The following is a 17,358-nucleotide window of genomic DNA, read 5'->3' on the forward strand; positions in this document are numbered from 1 at the left end:
ATGTTGATTTGTTGATTTTTCAAAAAGTTATGGAAGTTTTAAGAAAAAAAAGTGAATAAAATTCGAAAATTAGCGATTTTTAAATTTGTAATTTTTTTGGATATTTCCCCCATTTGCGGGGAACGAGGGAATTTTTTTCAATTTTTAAGGGTAATGTCTTCAACTAGATACGATTTGTGATCTTTGGACGAATTTTTGAAAGAAATCGGTCCAGTGAGAGCTGTGAAAAAGTTGCAACAGACAAAAAAAAAAAAAAAAAAACAACACATCATAGTAAAATCAATACCTTCTCCGCTTTGCATCGAAGCTAAAATTGATAAAGTACATTAATACTCAATAAAAGCTGGCAAATATTCAATAATGTGTAAACTGATATTAGAATCAATTAAAATATTCTAAAGCCAGTTTTTTAGAATCAGGGTGAAATTCGATTTAGAATTTGCTATCATATTGTTTGCGGAAAATTTTTGATTTTTTGTTGTACAGTGTTATTTTTTCTTTTAAAAAATATCTAAGAAATAATAAAAATCAAAATTTTAAATATTTCAATATAAAAAAATGGTATTATTGCATATTATTATTATTATATATATTATTATTATTTCATTTAAAGTATAACCACAACTGAAATAATGTATGGAAGGTTTAATTTTATTACTACCCTCAACATAATATTATGTGTATACAAAATTCATAATTTTTTTTTTTTTAGGAAAATGAATATGAGAAGCTAAACTCTAAAATAAAAGTAAATAAAATATTTGATTAGATGAACAAAAAATAATAACGTCATTGGATTTTACAATTCAAACGAGTGGTTCCCAATGATTTCTACTTAAGGTCATCCAAAGGTTTGTTCATGTCATTTTCACTAAGTTATTTCTATAAAAAATATGTGAATTAATTTAATTCAATCCTTAAGAGAATTAGTAATAGTATTCTACGTATTTAAGCTTTGTTCAATTTGTTTTTGCAAGTATGTCCTCTAAATTTCCTTACATAGCAAATTAATTAACGTGTTTCATATCAAAGAATGCGCATTTTAAAATAATTATTCAATCGACTAAATACGATATACATAGACGAGCCTTTTATAAATCGATATGCATAAAAAATATACTGAACCAAAAGAGTTTTTTTATGCAATGTGTATGCAATAAAATGCGAAGGGCGATGTTGTTATTTACTTGACAATTTTGTCTGTATTTTTGAATTTAATTTGGAATAACTTATTTGATTGCATTGATTACATTTTCGACTAATTCATTGAACGAATTATTATGTCATTTATCATTTAGAAGAATAAAAATTCAACAGTTCTTTTGTTTTTTCTTTGTTAATATTCGAATAATAAAGACAAACATCATTGAACTTGAGGAATAATAATTAATCAAATTTGAAATTATTCAAGGAAGTTATTATATTAAATATTAATTTGTAAACAACATAATGTTATGACTTTAAGAAATGAGAAAATCGTTATACAGGAAAGAATCAATTGAATTTTTAATTTACAAATAATAAAATTATTATTTTGTTTTATTTTATCGTTACAATTGTTAAATTAAATATTTTAAGTTGATTTTTTAGTTCTTCTAAGTTTTGTATCATATTTATAAATATTTCTACCAAACTACAGAGAATATAATCATTCTAAATTTATTAAATCTCATCATGGCACGATTTTTGACGTGTTTTTACTGATTAGACTTTAACAGACAAACACGATTGTGTTGCTCTGATATAAATTACTTAAAACAGATTTTTCGCTTAAGACATTATCTTTGTTAAAAAGGTAATATAAACACAATATGACGTTCTTAAATCAGCGACAGACAATAAAAATTATGTAAATTGAATGTGAGTGCTATTGAAAAATGGCGATTAAAATGTAATTTTACACAAAATACTTTAGACTTAATATCGAACGGTTTTGACAATTTGGTTCTTAGATAAAATATTAATGGTTCATCCAAGTAGTGATATTTTAATTCAATGACTATGTTTGACATATTCAAAATATATATATATATATATATATCAAGTTAAAGATTAAAATATACCATTACTATCTTTGTCTTCAAAAACATTCAATAGATATAAAGCTGGTTTAATTCTTTGTGATTCTAATTACAGAGGATAAAATAATTACTGCCATTTTAATAATTAATCCAATTACTTTATGTTACGGTAAATTACAAAACGTTTATTATATAGGTACAACATAATACAGTACATTTTATTGTTTATGTCATATTTTAATAAAAAAAAAACCTCACTTGTTTGCTTTGTATGACCTATATAATTTCCATAGGGTTTTTGTTGGTAACCTGATCTTGTACTCGTATGTTCAATTTGGCGAAACAATAATCAAAAAGTTGTTTAGTGGATTTATTAACATAGTAATCTAGAAGTCAACCAAAAATCTGTCTTTCAATTAACCGACTAAACTTTCATATGGACTGAAATCCATCGATTAAAAAGAAACTAAAAACGTCAGATTGCAAAATGTACATAAATATTAATATCCTTAATACAGAGTGACTTTTTAATATTAGTCAATATATTTCTGTTTAAACAATAATTATATTAAGAAAATTATTTTTGGTATTTTTAATTCCATATTTCTTTGGATTTATTAATTATGAAGTATTTTTTTAACTCATCCCTTATACCATTTAACTTAATTGTCTTTAACTGAGACATACATATTTAACTAGCTTATAAAATAAAAAAATTGTATGTAATCATTTAAAAAAATAAAGTTAACACCCTTATATAGTATAAGGGATGAATTAAAAAAATACTTCATAATTAATAAATACAGAAATGTATAAAATTAAAAATACCAAATTATTTCTTAATATAATTATGATTTAAAAATTAATATATTGAATAATAATAAAAAATCACCTTCATAAAAATATACGGCCAACAGCAATTACACAAAAATTATTAATAAAATAATTTATTTTACTTTTAGCCTAAGAGCCTTGAGTTAACGATAGTATTTTTATGATAAAATATATAGTATTTAAGTTTAAATTTTCAAAAGTTTTAGTTTTACAAAAGAAAAAAGTTGAACTTCTCTATTCAAAATGTTTTAATTTAGTTCAGCTTTTATCTTTTTTATCGTAGATATGATTTTCAATATAGAAATCGCAAAATAAAAAGTAAACGGATTTTCAAGTATATAATCGTTACAAAAATTGAAGTCGTATATTATCAAATTTTGTCTAAAAATAATCTAATTTATTTTTTGATCACTCCATACTTAGTAAGAAAAATTGTTTTGGCCCAAAAACAGTTTAGATAATTATTATCTAAACTGTTTATGCTTTTCTAAGTATTCTAAGAGTATAATACTCAAATTAGTTAACCAGAAAAGCATACTTTTTATGTAATTTTTTATTTCTGTACAAACTAAAAAAGGTCAATTTTTTATCAAAACAAATAGGGATATGTAACTTGATATTAAACTAATCATAACCATTTCAAATAGAATTTATATATTTTCCAAAGTTTATTGCTACAAGTTAAGTACTTGTTGTATTACTTCCGTTTACTATAGTCATAAGTGGAATTCCAATAGTTACAGTAATAGTAAGCGCTTTTGATATTTATACGATCTAGTATTTGGCAATCACATGTGCTTTTAATAGAAATCTTATTCGATTTAAAGGTATTATAAACTTTACCTTAACCTAGTTTTCACATCGAACGGCATCAAGAGTCGATAGAAGGCTATAAATGCGTATTGCATAGTTTCTATTATGTGAAATTGTAATTACTGTTTTAGCAATAATTATATGATCTAAACTAAACTAAAGTGATATCATTATGTAACTTAATAAACACCATTTTATATCACTCACTGAAGAGTATACATTGTAATAGATGTAATTAAAAATAATGTTCTGTATTTACTTAATCAACAATTGTTTTCTGATTAAAATTTAATGAAAACTATTGTAATAGATTATACAGTAAAAAGAAAAAGAATACAATGGAAATAAAAATTCAAATATTAACGAATTTATACTAATAAATAATGTATTAATCATGTTTTTGATGATAGAGTTCTTAAAATTAGTTTATTCCGGTCAAACGCTGTAATGATCAACAAATGTCAATTTTTATTAATATGCAGTAGTTATATAACAGATAAATTATTAAATTTGTAGAAAAATCACTATATATTGTTTTTAAGATTTTTCGCTATCAAACACTTATTTAAAATAACAATAACGATAAAATTAAAACCTCTTATAGAACAAAATTACAAAACTAATCTAACAAAGATATACAAAATGAAAATGACAATTTTCATTATAACATAAATTTACCAATAGTTATTATAATTCAAGTGGGTAGTAAGTCAGCTTGAAGAATAGATAGTTTTAATCTATTGCTAAATGAAAAATAAATAAATTAAAAGATTAGGATAAAGTCTGTACCATAAAATTAATTTACTTGTAGTAAGTTACAGCAAATTTAAACCCTATGATTAATGTTCAATATTTTGCTTGAATTCTAAAATCAGAAATTTTATTAACCCTTTGTTAAGTAAGAACAATAACCTTAAGGTTATTGTTAAAAGTAATATCAATAACTCGAGTGTAAATTTTTATTAAAGTACCATTTTATAGTCTTCACTGTCATTAGAGTTGTGAGTTTTATTGGATAGATTGATTACCGTATCTCAATGATCGACAAAGATTTATCATTTGTAATTAAGTATTAAAAAAATGAATTGCTTTTAATAGACAAGAATATTACTAACCAGACGAAGAAATAGTACTATGAAAATATTTTTCCTTCAATATTTTCATTTAATGAAAATCTTTGAGTAATTTTAATCTGATCTAAAATTGAAATGAATTATAACTTGTTTATGGTTAAATATTATTCTAACATGGTGTAAATATTGTGATTAAATACTTTAAAAAAGCCATAATACAATTTTACTACGAATTTTATTTTCGAGTAGATGGTATTGTCATTATCGCAAAAATACATTAAATTAACAAGTTCTTTTTTTAATTAACTAAACAAATTAGCTATGCCATGCGCTGAATGATTTATTAAAGTTTCATACAATATTTTATCCTTACTCTTTCTAAATATATTCAATATTTGTACAGAGTTAAAATTATTGTAATAAAGTGGTGCTATATTGGAAACCACTATGGTTTTGAATCGAGAACCAATTTTAATTTATCGATGTCGCAGTGCCTGTTACTGTTTATCTTCGGTGTATACATAGAAAACTTAATAAAAAAATGTGAAAAAAACATAGAGGAGAATTTCTTATCTCAAATTGATCATTGAATCCACAGCATGCATTATTATCATCGTTATTCAGTAAGATTTTCTTATGAAATTCAACGGAGAAATGACAATGGCATTGTCATTGTATACCTCGAGCTACACGAAATCAGAATACTTAGTGACGTCTTTTTCATTGTAAACATTTTAATACCGCTATAAATACATAAGTGTTAAACTAAAAAACCTCTTATGATATAGAAGTCGTGTTGGTGAGTTTAGTACATGCTCTCGAATGATGCAAAAAATTTCTTACTCATTGTCTTAATGAAATTATAGACCTAGACTTCCTTTATTGTAATTTTCAGCAAATTAATAAACAACCTTACGCCATCTATGAATGTATTATTTATATGACATTCGATTTTTATCAAAATAATATTATTATAAAACTTGATTTACCGAGCCTTAGGTATTGCCTTTGTAATATTGTTTTTTCGTAATTATTTTATGAAGTTAGTTTGTGACCTCCGAATAACTATGGTAAGGTCAGCCCGCAGGGGTACGAAACCGATATATCTAAGAAATTAAAAATAAATGTAGTCTCTACAGTTAAAAGTTAGATGATTTCGAATGGATAACTACAATCTCCAGTTAAAAATTAAATTTTAGTAATAATAATAAGAAATTTATAATAAGATTAGTAATAGTGTATAAAAGACTAGTTCCTTTGAGACCCTTCTCTATAGGAGGAAATAGTTAAATAATTAAATTATTTATATTTTAATAATTTTAAAGAACATTTTATTTTATTAATATCTCGAAAAAGCCTTAAATACGCACAAAAATTACACAAAAAAGCAATATCAAAGAAATAATTACAAAACAACTTTAAATTCTAAGTTCGGTTATAGCCAGTGTGTATATTCAAATATATATAAAGCTCATTCGTTTTAAACTAGAAAAATTTTATAATTAAAAACCAAAATAACTTGTTTTCGTATAACTGTTTTACGTTTGACCATGAATATGTGACAAATAATTGAAGACAAAAAATGTATCCTGAAGTGATAATGAAATGTTTATATTAGAACATCATGATTGGTTAGTTCTTAAAATATCTAAATATAACTGAGAATGTTCAAGTTGTATTTTGTAATTAGTAAAATGATATAAAATGATCATTGACCTTACAGAATAGTCTAATAGAAATAAACAAGAAATATGTAATTATTATTAAACATTACCATTGTTCTTTTATATTTTATAAAACAAAAATTATTAATTATAATATACCTGATTTTTTTTATTAAGAATCGATTAATTTTATTGTTCATGTACATAATATGAGTGTACAAATTTTTATCAATTAATTTTAAATAAATAGCATTTTTATTATATGAATTAAGGGATGGTGGTATGACAGGGAGACATTTTTTTAGTAGTTTGTTTTAAAATACCGAAAACTGCAAAAAGGAATAAGATATTTTTGCGTATGAAATTTAAGTTAAAGCAACATAAATTATAATATGGTTATTTACTAAAGAGTCAATGTAGAATCATAGTTTATGTTAAAATTAATAGCTCTTAAAATATTGATGACTAAAACTCTTACTTTGTATAAAACTAATACACATAATTTCAACTTGGGATCTATTAATTATGATTTAAAATTAAATATGTTATTATTATTGTTTTTTTATAATTTATATCCAATGACTAATAGACTATAATATCATGAATCTTATTTCTAAGACACTAATGTCAAAGGTATTCTGACTGCTAATAGCATTCATAACTATTACTATAATATAAAGATTTAAGCAAATTATATTGGAAATAGTTAAAAAAAAAATTATTTAGAATTGATTTTGGTTTTAGTGCGAAATAGGTACAATGAAAACCGGATATAAATTTAATCGAGTTAAGATTGAATATCCATCGAATTCATGACTTTCACTTTTTTATAGTTTACTTAGGCTACCCTTTTGAATAAATTTTATCTTAAGATAAATTATTCGGTAAGTTATAATAAATCATAGTCATGATCGTGGCCTTTCCCATATTTAAATTTGCAATTTAAGACTATAACATATTGCTAGGTAATTACAAGATAGCTCCTATACTTTAAGCTTTCTTGACGGTTTGCTTATGGTTTTCATCAATGCCAATAAGACGATTAAAAATAATATTAAATCATTGTTTCTTGAATAAGTAATTAGAGCATAAAGAATAAAATATTATTTGCAATATTATTGAATACTCATAAAGTAAAATAATAATTTATCAAGCACGTAGTTAGACTTTATTTCGAGAGGAGGTGGATGGCCCAAACGAAAATATCATCTTCTTTACGCAATACTATCAAGATATATCTGCAATTTACCTTTGAACATTTTCAGAAGGTTATTAAGATCTCAATTTTTATTTTAAATGATATGACAAATCATGAACTGTATAGGTAATATAGTTCACGATTTGTCTAGATGTCAAAATTAGTATGTTTAGTAGTTAAGTATGTTTTTAAAAAATGATTATAAGCAAAGTGTCTAGAAAAAATTACAGACCAGTAATTGGAACATATTTATTGTAATGTATGGTTATTAAAATAAAAATAAAATTAGTTGAATAAAACTGAAAGATAGTTAAAGCTATTGCAGTAAATTGTAGTTTCTAGCGGAAAAGCGATTGATTAAGATACATTAAAATTTAATAAACATAATAACGTGACATGTAACAGTAGTCAATGGGATGTCGTAGGAAGATTTGTCGGTTAAATGATAATTATGTTCGTTAACACGATTGGAATTTTAAAACATTTATACAAATTAAGTGTCGATCGACGTGAAGATCCTTCAGTCGTGTGAACTAATGTCGGAAGGCTATTTTTAGATTTGTCTCTATCTCGCTCGTTTTACCTTTACGTGTGATAATATAACGTTACACTATTTTATTGTATTAAGTACCGGGTTTTCGGTTAACGACCTTCTGACAATTTACGATTTTTAAACTCGTCCTCTACATGGTCGCATCTGGCCATTCTCCAAGCAAACAACAATGATTTCAACCTTAACCGATGATTTCTGTATAATCCAGATAGCTTTTAGCAACTTGGACAAAGAACGTGCTCACCCGACCTTCCCGGCGGCCAATAAAAAAAATTAAATTAAGAAAATAAACCACTAAATACTGGTCAATCACTTTTATATCCGTTCAAGATGAAAAATATTAAGAGTTTGATTTATTGTTTTCAGAACTGAACTATAAATAATTAATACATAAAGATCAACATGCTCATCTCAATATAATATATCATACGATTTGGGGTTAAGAAGCTTTTTCAGTAATGATAATTCCATATTTTTGTATCTCAAGCATATTTTCTTAAAGTTTTTGTTTAATTAAATTATGTATTCTAATTAGGTTTCAAGAAAATATATTTTAAAAAGGGTTTAATTAATGCAACTATTCTGTTGAGTTTCAAATCGTGGAATATGTCATATAATATAAAAAGTCGCGGTGTATACAAGTTAAAAAATATATCAAATTAATTTAGAATCACTTTCTAAAAAATAATAAAAACTTTACAGTTTTTCCTAAAATTGAACTACGCAGTTTGAGCGAATAATAAGTTTTGTGTCAGTTTTATTACATGAAAAATTGAAAATGATGTACACGACTTTTTTAAATTATCGATACTTAAATGAAAATATTATTTCACATAAAATGTTTAATGATAATTTAAAAAATACACTGTGTAACAAAGAACTTATTTACATCAAATATTAGGAAAAATAAATATCGGCTTACGTTCTTGTACGTAGAAATTGCTTTTAATTTTACGTTTAATGATCAAAGTAAACTAAAAATATAAAACGTATCTTAATTGTGCGCAATTCAATAATACACTTCATCGCATACTTTTGCTATATAAAAAAATACTATCAACCGTCGAATAATTTATAATTCTAATTATTAATAACACAGGCGCACTAGTGTAGATAATTTTCCTGTTATGAAACTACATGTGTTTTTAAATATTTTCTTTTTTTAATTCTTGTTTCGCACGTTATAATTATGTGATAATGTATAATATCATCTTTTACATTATTACAAGAATAAAAATTTTTTTTTGATTATTGAATTGTTGATAAAATAACTATCAAATAATTCCTCGCATAAGTTACTGAATAGGAAGTATCTTTATTTGTATTACATCATAAAACGTTTCCGACTGACATGAGCCCATGAAGAAAAAATCTAATAAATTATTTTATTATATCAATATCTTGATCAGACTTAAAATTTTAAACTATTAATAATACTTTTTTTACACATTCACACCAGCAAATAACACTGTTCAAGGTTTTTGACAACACATCTAAGTACTATTAATCGTCACATTAACTAATTTTTGGCACGTGAACTTAATTTTATTCGTACTACTCAAACATTATTTATTGAAGGCCCGCGATTTTATTTGTTTTAAAAGTGAAGTTTTTTAAGTAGCAGACAAGTTGATTTAAAAATTCAACTATTTAGTATACATAATAATTATGTCCTTAACAGCATCAGCACGTTCAAAAATTTTTATTTGTCACAATGACATGTTCAGGATTTTTTAAGGATCGAGTTGATTTTTCACGGAATTCTCTAGAATGTTAATAAAAATCTAGCGACTTCCTTATTTTTGTTGTATTATGTTATAACGTTTTTACTCTTGTATCACTTCATTAGAAAAAAATCACTATTTTTATGTTAAAGGTGTTTTACTTAATTGTAATAATTTAATGAACCTGATTTCAAATATCAATATTTCTGAATAAATGTAACTAGATTTATTCTTGTTTTGAATTATTTATTGTAAATAATACGTATATACATTATAAGCTATTCATAAAATTATACTCCGTTTTCCTAAAATAATATACGTTTTAAAAAAAAATTTAGGTTAGTTTTCAACCACTTATTTACTCAAAACTATCAACGTGAAATTTGTTATTTTATATGTATTACTTTAATAAATAATTGAAATCGACTTAATTATTATGAGTTCTCTATTTTTGGTTCTTAATCATTCTGTTTTACAAGTTTTTATTTCTTCCATGAGTTGCCGCCATGTTATATTACATCTAAACGAATGTTTATTGATAAAGTAATTTTTTATCAAATTTCGATAAATGGATAATGCGATATTCATTGACGGGTTTTTATTGATTAAAATTGAAGTTATTTATAGGACATAATAATAAAAAATACTTGATTATTCGCCACTAGTTTTTCAATAAATGTTCACAGTACATATATAATTATTTTATTATAACACATAAATGTTCAAATGATTAAATGAATTTGCCAACTAAATGTTTATTGCAAATGAAAAACTTGTTTATCAGAAAAGACATATTAATTCTTAGCCCTAAAGTATTAATTTGTATTATATTTATTAAATAAATATTTGAGTTCATTAAAAAAAGAAAACTGAGTCAAGAAAGTAGAAAGAAATTGTCCATAATAATATTAACCAGTATCGATAATACCTGTCCTGTACAACAACCGAATGATGAAAGAAATGGGCACCGTCTCATAACAGTTGTCTGATAATGACAACACTTTAATATAGTAATAATGACACGTGAAAAATACACACACACATGTCGTTTATGTCAAATGGTAAAAGCTTATAGAGTTATACGCTATCGGCACCGCGGGCACGTATGACTACTGCAAATCGCATTTTAATGACCGAAGAGACTCATCAAAATATTTTTCAAACGTGTCCAGTGTGCGCCTTAAAACGCGATAGGGACAAATTTATTGTACTAAATAGCGTAAAAAACACCAGCACCTTACACGTTTAACATTTGCGTTGAGCGGTTTTTTGGTATTAAATGCGATGACACAGGGCACGTGCGAGAAGTGCACGACTCTCTGTTATCGCCGTTTTACAGTGCACGACGGGTACGGTCGGCCCAACGCAAGCTGTGGGCAATTCAGACGTGGAACTCCATTGATGTATTGAAATAACGAGCGATAGAATAGAACGGTTAATAGGTACCTTCTAGTCTGGTCCAAGTCACAGAGTCTCTATACCTTGAGCCTCGACGATCAACGGCGCTTCAGTAAACCGACTGCTTGTCCAGCGGGACGGTTCAGCTGTTATCGGTGGACCACGCGACCCGTTAACTGAACTCTAGTTTGCGACCTATTTGCCTCTAAGGAGGATACGACCAATTTTTTTCTTAATCCGAGACAATTTTTTTATCATGACAATAAATTGTCATGAGTCACCTTGCGCCGACACAAGTCGCCGGCGTCGGTCATTATACTGTAATTGTCCTGACGGATGCACTACATTATAATAAGTATTAATATTGTTCGTTGTTTGTTGTAAATTTTCTCATAATGAAACGACATTTTACTCTAAGAAAAAAATTGCAAAAAAATATCAAATTTATTTTGACATACGCAATTACCTTGACTATGGAAAAACCGTTTGATTTTAATTATTATAATTATTACTCTCGTCGCCTCGACTTCTCGATCACCAAGGATTTGAAATAATCTGTAAGGAAAATGTACTATTCAACTTTCCAAGTATTTTAGTCTTTTTTAATATTGTAATGAGTTTTATATCAAGTATATTTACTATCTTGCAAAACTCAAAATGAATTATGATTTCGTACCACCTAACACAACGTATTGTACAATACATAAGGTCATGAAATGGCCATTTGAATTTATCAATACATTAATTAATCACAACAACTGAACTTGAAGGTAGCGATCGACAAAGCAACACGTTTCGTTTGAGTATAATGACGACGTGAGCTTAGTAATTAAATTGAAACGTTACGGGTGTGAAAAACCGGTCTCGTATCTTTATTTGATAACAATCAAAAACGTTTATATTTATAAACAAATTAATATAAATAATTTCCTTTCTAATAAAATACCGAAAATAATAACTGTCTATTACTTAAAATTTTTAAAAATCACAGACATGGTTTAGTTATTCTATAATAGAAGGCTCATCTAATGGCTTAAATAATTATTTCCGAAATTTTTATTTTTAAAGTAAAATTTTATATAAGAGAATTGATTTATGCCAACATTTATTAAGTGAGGTTTAAGCCTAAAAATTTGTCTATTTTTGTCTTTTTCAACTTGGAAAATTTAACTGGAAAAGGAATCAACAACTAACAATACATTTAATGAAATTTAGTGTTTGAGGAGTCATAAAAAACTTACAATTATACATTTAATGTTCATTTTTACTATGCAACTATTATAGTAAACTACATGAAAACTATTACAATAATAGGTTATAAGATTCTCGTGTGGCCGCCGATTAGATAAGTGCAATATTGATTGTTAAATATTTTGACGATACTGGCGTTATTATTGTTTATCTAAGAAATTAATAATTAGTCGAATGATTCATCGAGGCAATTTCGAAATAAGTCTCCAGGCAATGCATTATGACTAGCGTCAATATTATTATTATTATTTATATACAATATATGTATTAGTATGTGTATTGTCTCGATGGATACACCTGTTAATGTATAACTGAACGAGTAAGATTGAAAAAAATTGTTCTTTTATAAAACAACAAAAAAATGAAATGTGTGGATCAAATTTTCAAATTAATTAATACGTTTCTAAAATATAGTTATTTATTATTATAATACTGTTGTTCAGGTTATAAATAATATTAAAAAAAATGTAAAATGTAACTACTTTTTTAGGAAGTAAATATTTGACGAGTTATATGTTGTTAACCCTTAAGCAGGCGCGTGGGGGTCTAGCATACCCCCACATAAATAAAAACGGATGTATTATATTGCATAAAAGGTGTACATAGATATAAATTTAGAAGATGGTTTTTATTGTAATATTGAATAGATTTTCATAAATAAATACCTTCGAAAAAAAAAATGTACGACTTAAAATATCCATCAAAGTTGAAATGGGTCATATTGACCCCCACGCGACTATGAACGTTATAATTTTTTTTTGGACTTGTATGTTTTTTCAAAATATCGTTTTATCGTAAATGCAATGTTATAATCGATATAATATTGTGGAATTGGGATTATGTGGATCTGCCACCGATTGTGCAATTAAGTTTTAAAAATAAATAATCTATTACTCTATATAATCTAATAATAAATAATCTAATTATCTACTACTCGATGATACGGAACAAATACGAACTAAACATGTAATAAATACATCCCGTCGCAATGTGGACACATTAATTATCGATGCCTCATTTACAATTACCACTATTCACATTTACCCCTCCTGACCCTACTCGTATTATAATAATTAAATTGTATTGTAATATTAATAATAAAAAAATTCAATTCAGAAAAATGATTATGTAAATATAAATACACATAAAACTAGTAAATATAAGCAATGTTTGAGCTCAAAGAAATACAAGAAAAATTAATCAAAATACATTTTGTAATAATAAAAGCTTTTATTTACCGTCTAAAAAATAAGATATTGCAGTTAAAATAATTTTTTTACAAACCAAAATTTTTTAATGAAATTTTGAAAATTAATTTTTTTTTTTCATAATATAATTTTTAGTAATGCACATAATTTTGTCATTTATTTATTTTTTAATTTAAATTTTTTAATTTTTATCCGTATTTATATATCATATGCTAACAAATAATGTCTTTGAATTAAAAAAATGAACTTTTTTATACATATTTTATACTTTTTTAGAAAGGGGGTCTAATAGACCCCCACGCGACTATGAACGTTAAAATTAGGTACGCGCCTGCTTAAGGGTTGAGAAATGATTTTTTAACAGTAAAACCACGAATATTATTTTTAAATGAAATCAATCATAATTTGTATAATGTTTGCATAATAAAATATGACTTTTTTTATAATATATCATTTTGAACAAGTAACACACAAATTAAAAAATCAGTAGGTATTTTATACAATTATATATATATAATTTTCATCCTATTATTACAATCTTGTATAAATTGATTTAAATAACTCTTAGTAACCATTAATTTTCGAATACAATACATTTGTTTATTGTTGCTTAGCTTTGAAACTAAAAAATTATTTCGTTCAAAAAATTGTTTTCATACTACTTACTTTATAACATAACACAATACTTAAATTGAACATCATAAAGATCTTCACAGAAGAATGTTAAGTCTAGATTCAGATTTATTTGATCGATTCAAGTTTATGAGATCTATTATTAAATTAATTTATTAATTATTAAATGTAAGCAAAATGAGAACAATATAGTTTGTCGAATACACGTTAAAAATTAATTAATCTTATTCATGAGGTTCATTGTCATTTTTCATTAAATCAAAACAGTTTTGAAAAATATGATTTTGGTAGTCATTTATTAAAATTTAAAGCTGAACTGTTTTATAATAATTTTAATTAAGCATATTGTTTAAAAATGTTTACTCGAAGATTTAAAAGGAAATGAAAATGTCTTAATAAATTGCTGACGTAATCACTGATGATAATATTACCACAAGTTTAAAATTTCCAGATTATCGCTATGTATTTTAACTTTTTATAAATTAACTGAAAGGTAAAATTATGTAAAACCTTTATTAAAATTTTGACGATAAAATTTGTGGTATTACTAAAACCACTAATAGTTATTACTAATAACTTATTAGTTTCTAAATTGTTTAAGAAAACCCTTTCAATTATTCGTAAATTTTTAATAATATTGAAAAATTTCAAATTTAACTAAGGTATGAGGCATATAGTAACGGATAAAAAGACATAGATGCTTATCAATGTTTCGATACTAAGTAATTTCAGAGGCTAAGAAAATTAAGAAAACGAGTGAAACATAAATCGTATTTGGTCTTTTGAATTTTATAATTACATGAGTCATATTGTCTACTGAATTACGCTTAATTGTTTATATTGATTGGACAACAAGTTATACAATGTCATGTGCTCAACCCGTTTGATGTTACAAGTATTAGTTATATTACTTGTTATTTGCGTACGTACACCTATAAGTAGTCAATAGTAAATATTGTCAGTTGGCTGACTGTGTTATCATTTACATTAAGCAATTGGTCAATCTACGGATAGAACACTACCAATGTTAATGTTAAGAGTATGACGAAAATTATTAAAACAATTACTAAATACGCAATACAGCTTGTTGCATGTAATTAATTCCCATGAAGATTAAAGATAAATTAGTAGTATAACACTTATACAAATGTTTTAATTAGTTGCATAAGATTTCGAGAACGGCTAATAATTGTTTACATTCTACTAATACAAATCAATTAAATTAAACAAATAACCAACCATTCCTGGCTACCCATAAAATTGCTAAAAAATTGCTTAGATTGTAAAATCAATCTTTCTTATTCGTTTGACTTTTCAGTTGTTTGTTCAACTGTCAAAGGACACTTTAATGTGCGTCGCATAATTTACTTTAAAAATAATTTTAGGGACACGTTTAAAAACCAGTTCTATCAAAATAATGGTCTATGATCATCGTTAAAGTCTCTGAAAGAAGAGCATATTGAAGAAATCTCAACTTTATAAAGGCATTTAGCGGTAGTTAATAATTTTTAAGGAATCTTTAGGGGTCGTGTTTGTAAAAAACAAAAATTTACCACACTATTCTCTTAATAAAGAAAGAAAATGTAGAAAAAATGTTTAATTTTACACTGATACCGGTAAAAAGTATTTAGCTCACCTGTGTCCGACGGACAGGGTTCGGGCGCCCGCTTTGGCGGATAGCATATATCGTCTATTTGTTTGAACACTCCTTGGTCCATTTTTCGGGATTTGCGTAGTCCCTACGACGAGCCAACACGGCGTTGTGATCAGGTCATCGCGGTCGTACGACGAGAGCCGGCCGGCGGTGAGTTACTGCAAACTGATGAGTTCCACTGCGGAGGTATCACGCGACGCGTCTGGCGAGACCGGCCCGATTTGCCCAAAGCCTTCTAGAAGCGATTGCGATGGTCGTGCGATCGCCGGTGTCCGGGCGGAGTCTTCCCCGGTGCATCATGAGTGGGAGCCGGTGTCCCCACGTGTCGCACACCTGCAGTTGTCGAAGATACTAAATGCAAGAGAAGGAGGAACGGGAGGACGACAGGATATTCCGGGCTTTATCGGTTGCACTTGCCGGTCAGGTCAAAGCCGCTACACGTTCAATGTCGCCGTCTCGTCGTCACCACTAACACTTTCGATCTGTGGTGGTCGACGGTTTTCACTAGGCGTTGCATATTCTGTGTACAAGTATCTTCCTCGACGGTTTCGTTACAAAAATGGCGGTCTTGGTCTTTAGATACCTAAGCGTTCTTCAATACTTGGCACTAGGTGAAAGGACAAAAGAACGTTTACGAGTTTTATTGCACCCCCCAATGCTTTGAATAACACTTTTTGGTAGACACGTTCTACACGTCGAATTCATAACATTCTATCCATACTAATATTATAATGTCCTTGTTGCGTAATGGCTTTACAATGGTAACTAAGTCTTAAACAAAGTTTAACCTATAAGAATGTAAGTTTAATCACGTTCTACACGTTTAATTATATATAATATAAATGTTCAACATTCATAGAGTAATTTTCTATCGATAGTTTATTAGCTATTATTATTGTTATTATATCCTATCTCAGTTGTCTAAAAGTCTGACACAAGGTTTTTATGATAACGTTTTGGATTTTTACTCATTATTTATATTATTATTATTATACTTAGGTTTTTATCTCGAGATTTTTTAGTAAACTGCGTTTTAGCGCTTATGATACAATTATTTTTATACACTAATATTAATTATAAATGCATTATCGTCCCTTTTTAATTTCAAAATCAATTTTTCCTCCCTACATTCGTAATTAATAGAAATGTACAAACAAATAGTAATAAATAATTATTGTGGTAAGTATTTTTTTTTTTACGTTAATACTTTGTCGTAGATAAGTTAATAGAGTAATCTTATGTGTAATATATCAACATATATAACGGTTAATAATTGACTAATGTGAGTATTCAACCTTCCACAGCTTGTATAACTAATGCTTAAATTTTGTGTC

General features: G+C 26.5%; 1 protein-coding gene across 1 annotated transcript in view; it reads right to left on the minus strand.

Moving 5' to 3' along the window:
- The window catches only part of LOC126902078 (uncharacterized), a 63,781-nt gene extending 47,510 nt beyond the window's left edge, over positions 1–16,271 (minus strand). The window contains exons 1-2 of the mRNA XM_050679099.1: positions 16,007–16,271; positions 11,745–11,833 (exon numbers count right to left, since the gene is read on the minus strand). Coding sequence (XP_050535056.1) covers positions 11,745–11,833; positions 16,007–16,053 — 136 coding nt within the window. The 5' untranslated portion in view covers positions 16,054–16,271. The remainder of the gene's footprint in view (positions 1–11,744; positions 11,834–16,006) is intronic.
- Positions 16,272–17,358: the final 1,087 nt, after the last annotated feature.

This window comes from Daktulosphaira vitifoliae, unplaced genomic scaffold (genome assembly GCF_025091365.1).
Source record: "Daktulosphaira vitifoliae isolate Bord-2020 unplaced genomic scaffold, ASM2509136v1 Scaffold_3, whole genome shotgun sequence".
NCBI lineage: Eukaryota > Metazoa > Arthropoda > Insecta > Hemiptera > Phylloxeridae > Daktulosphaira > Daktulosphaira vitifoliae.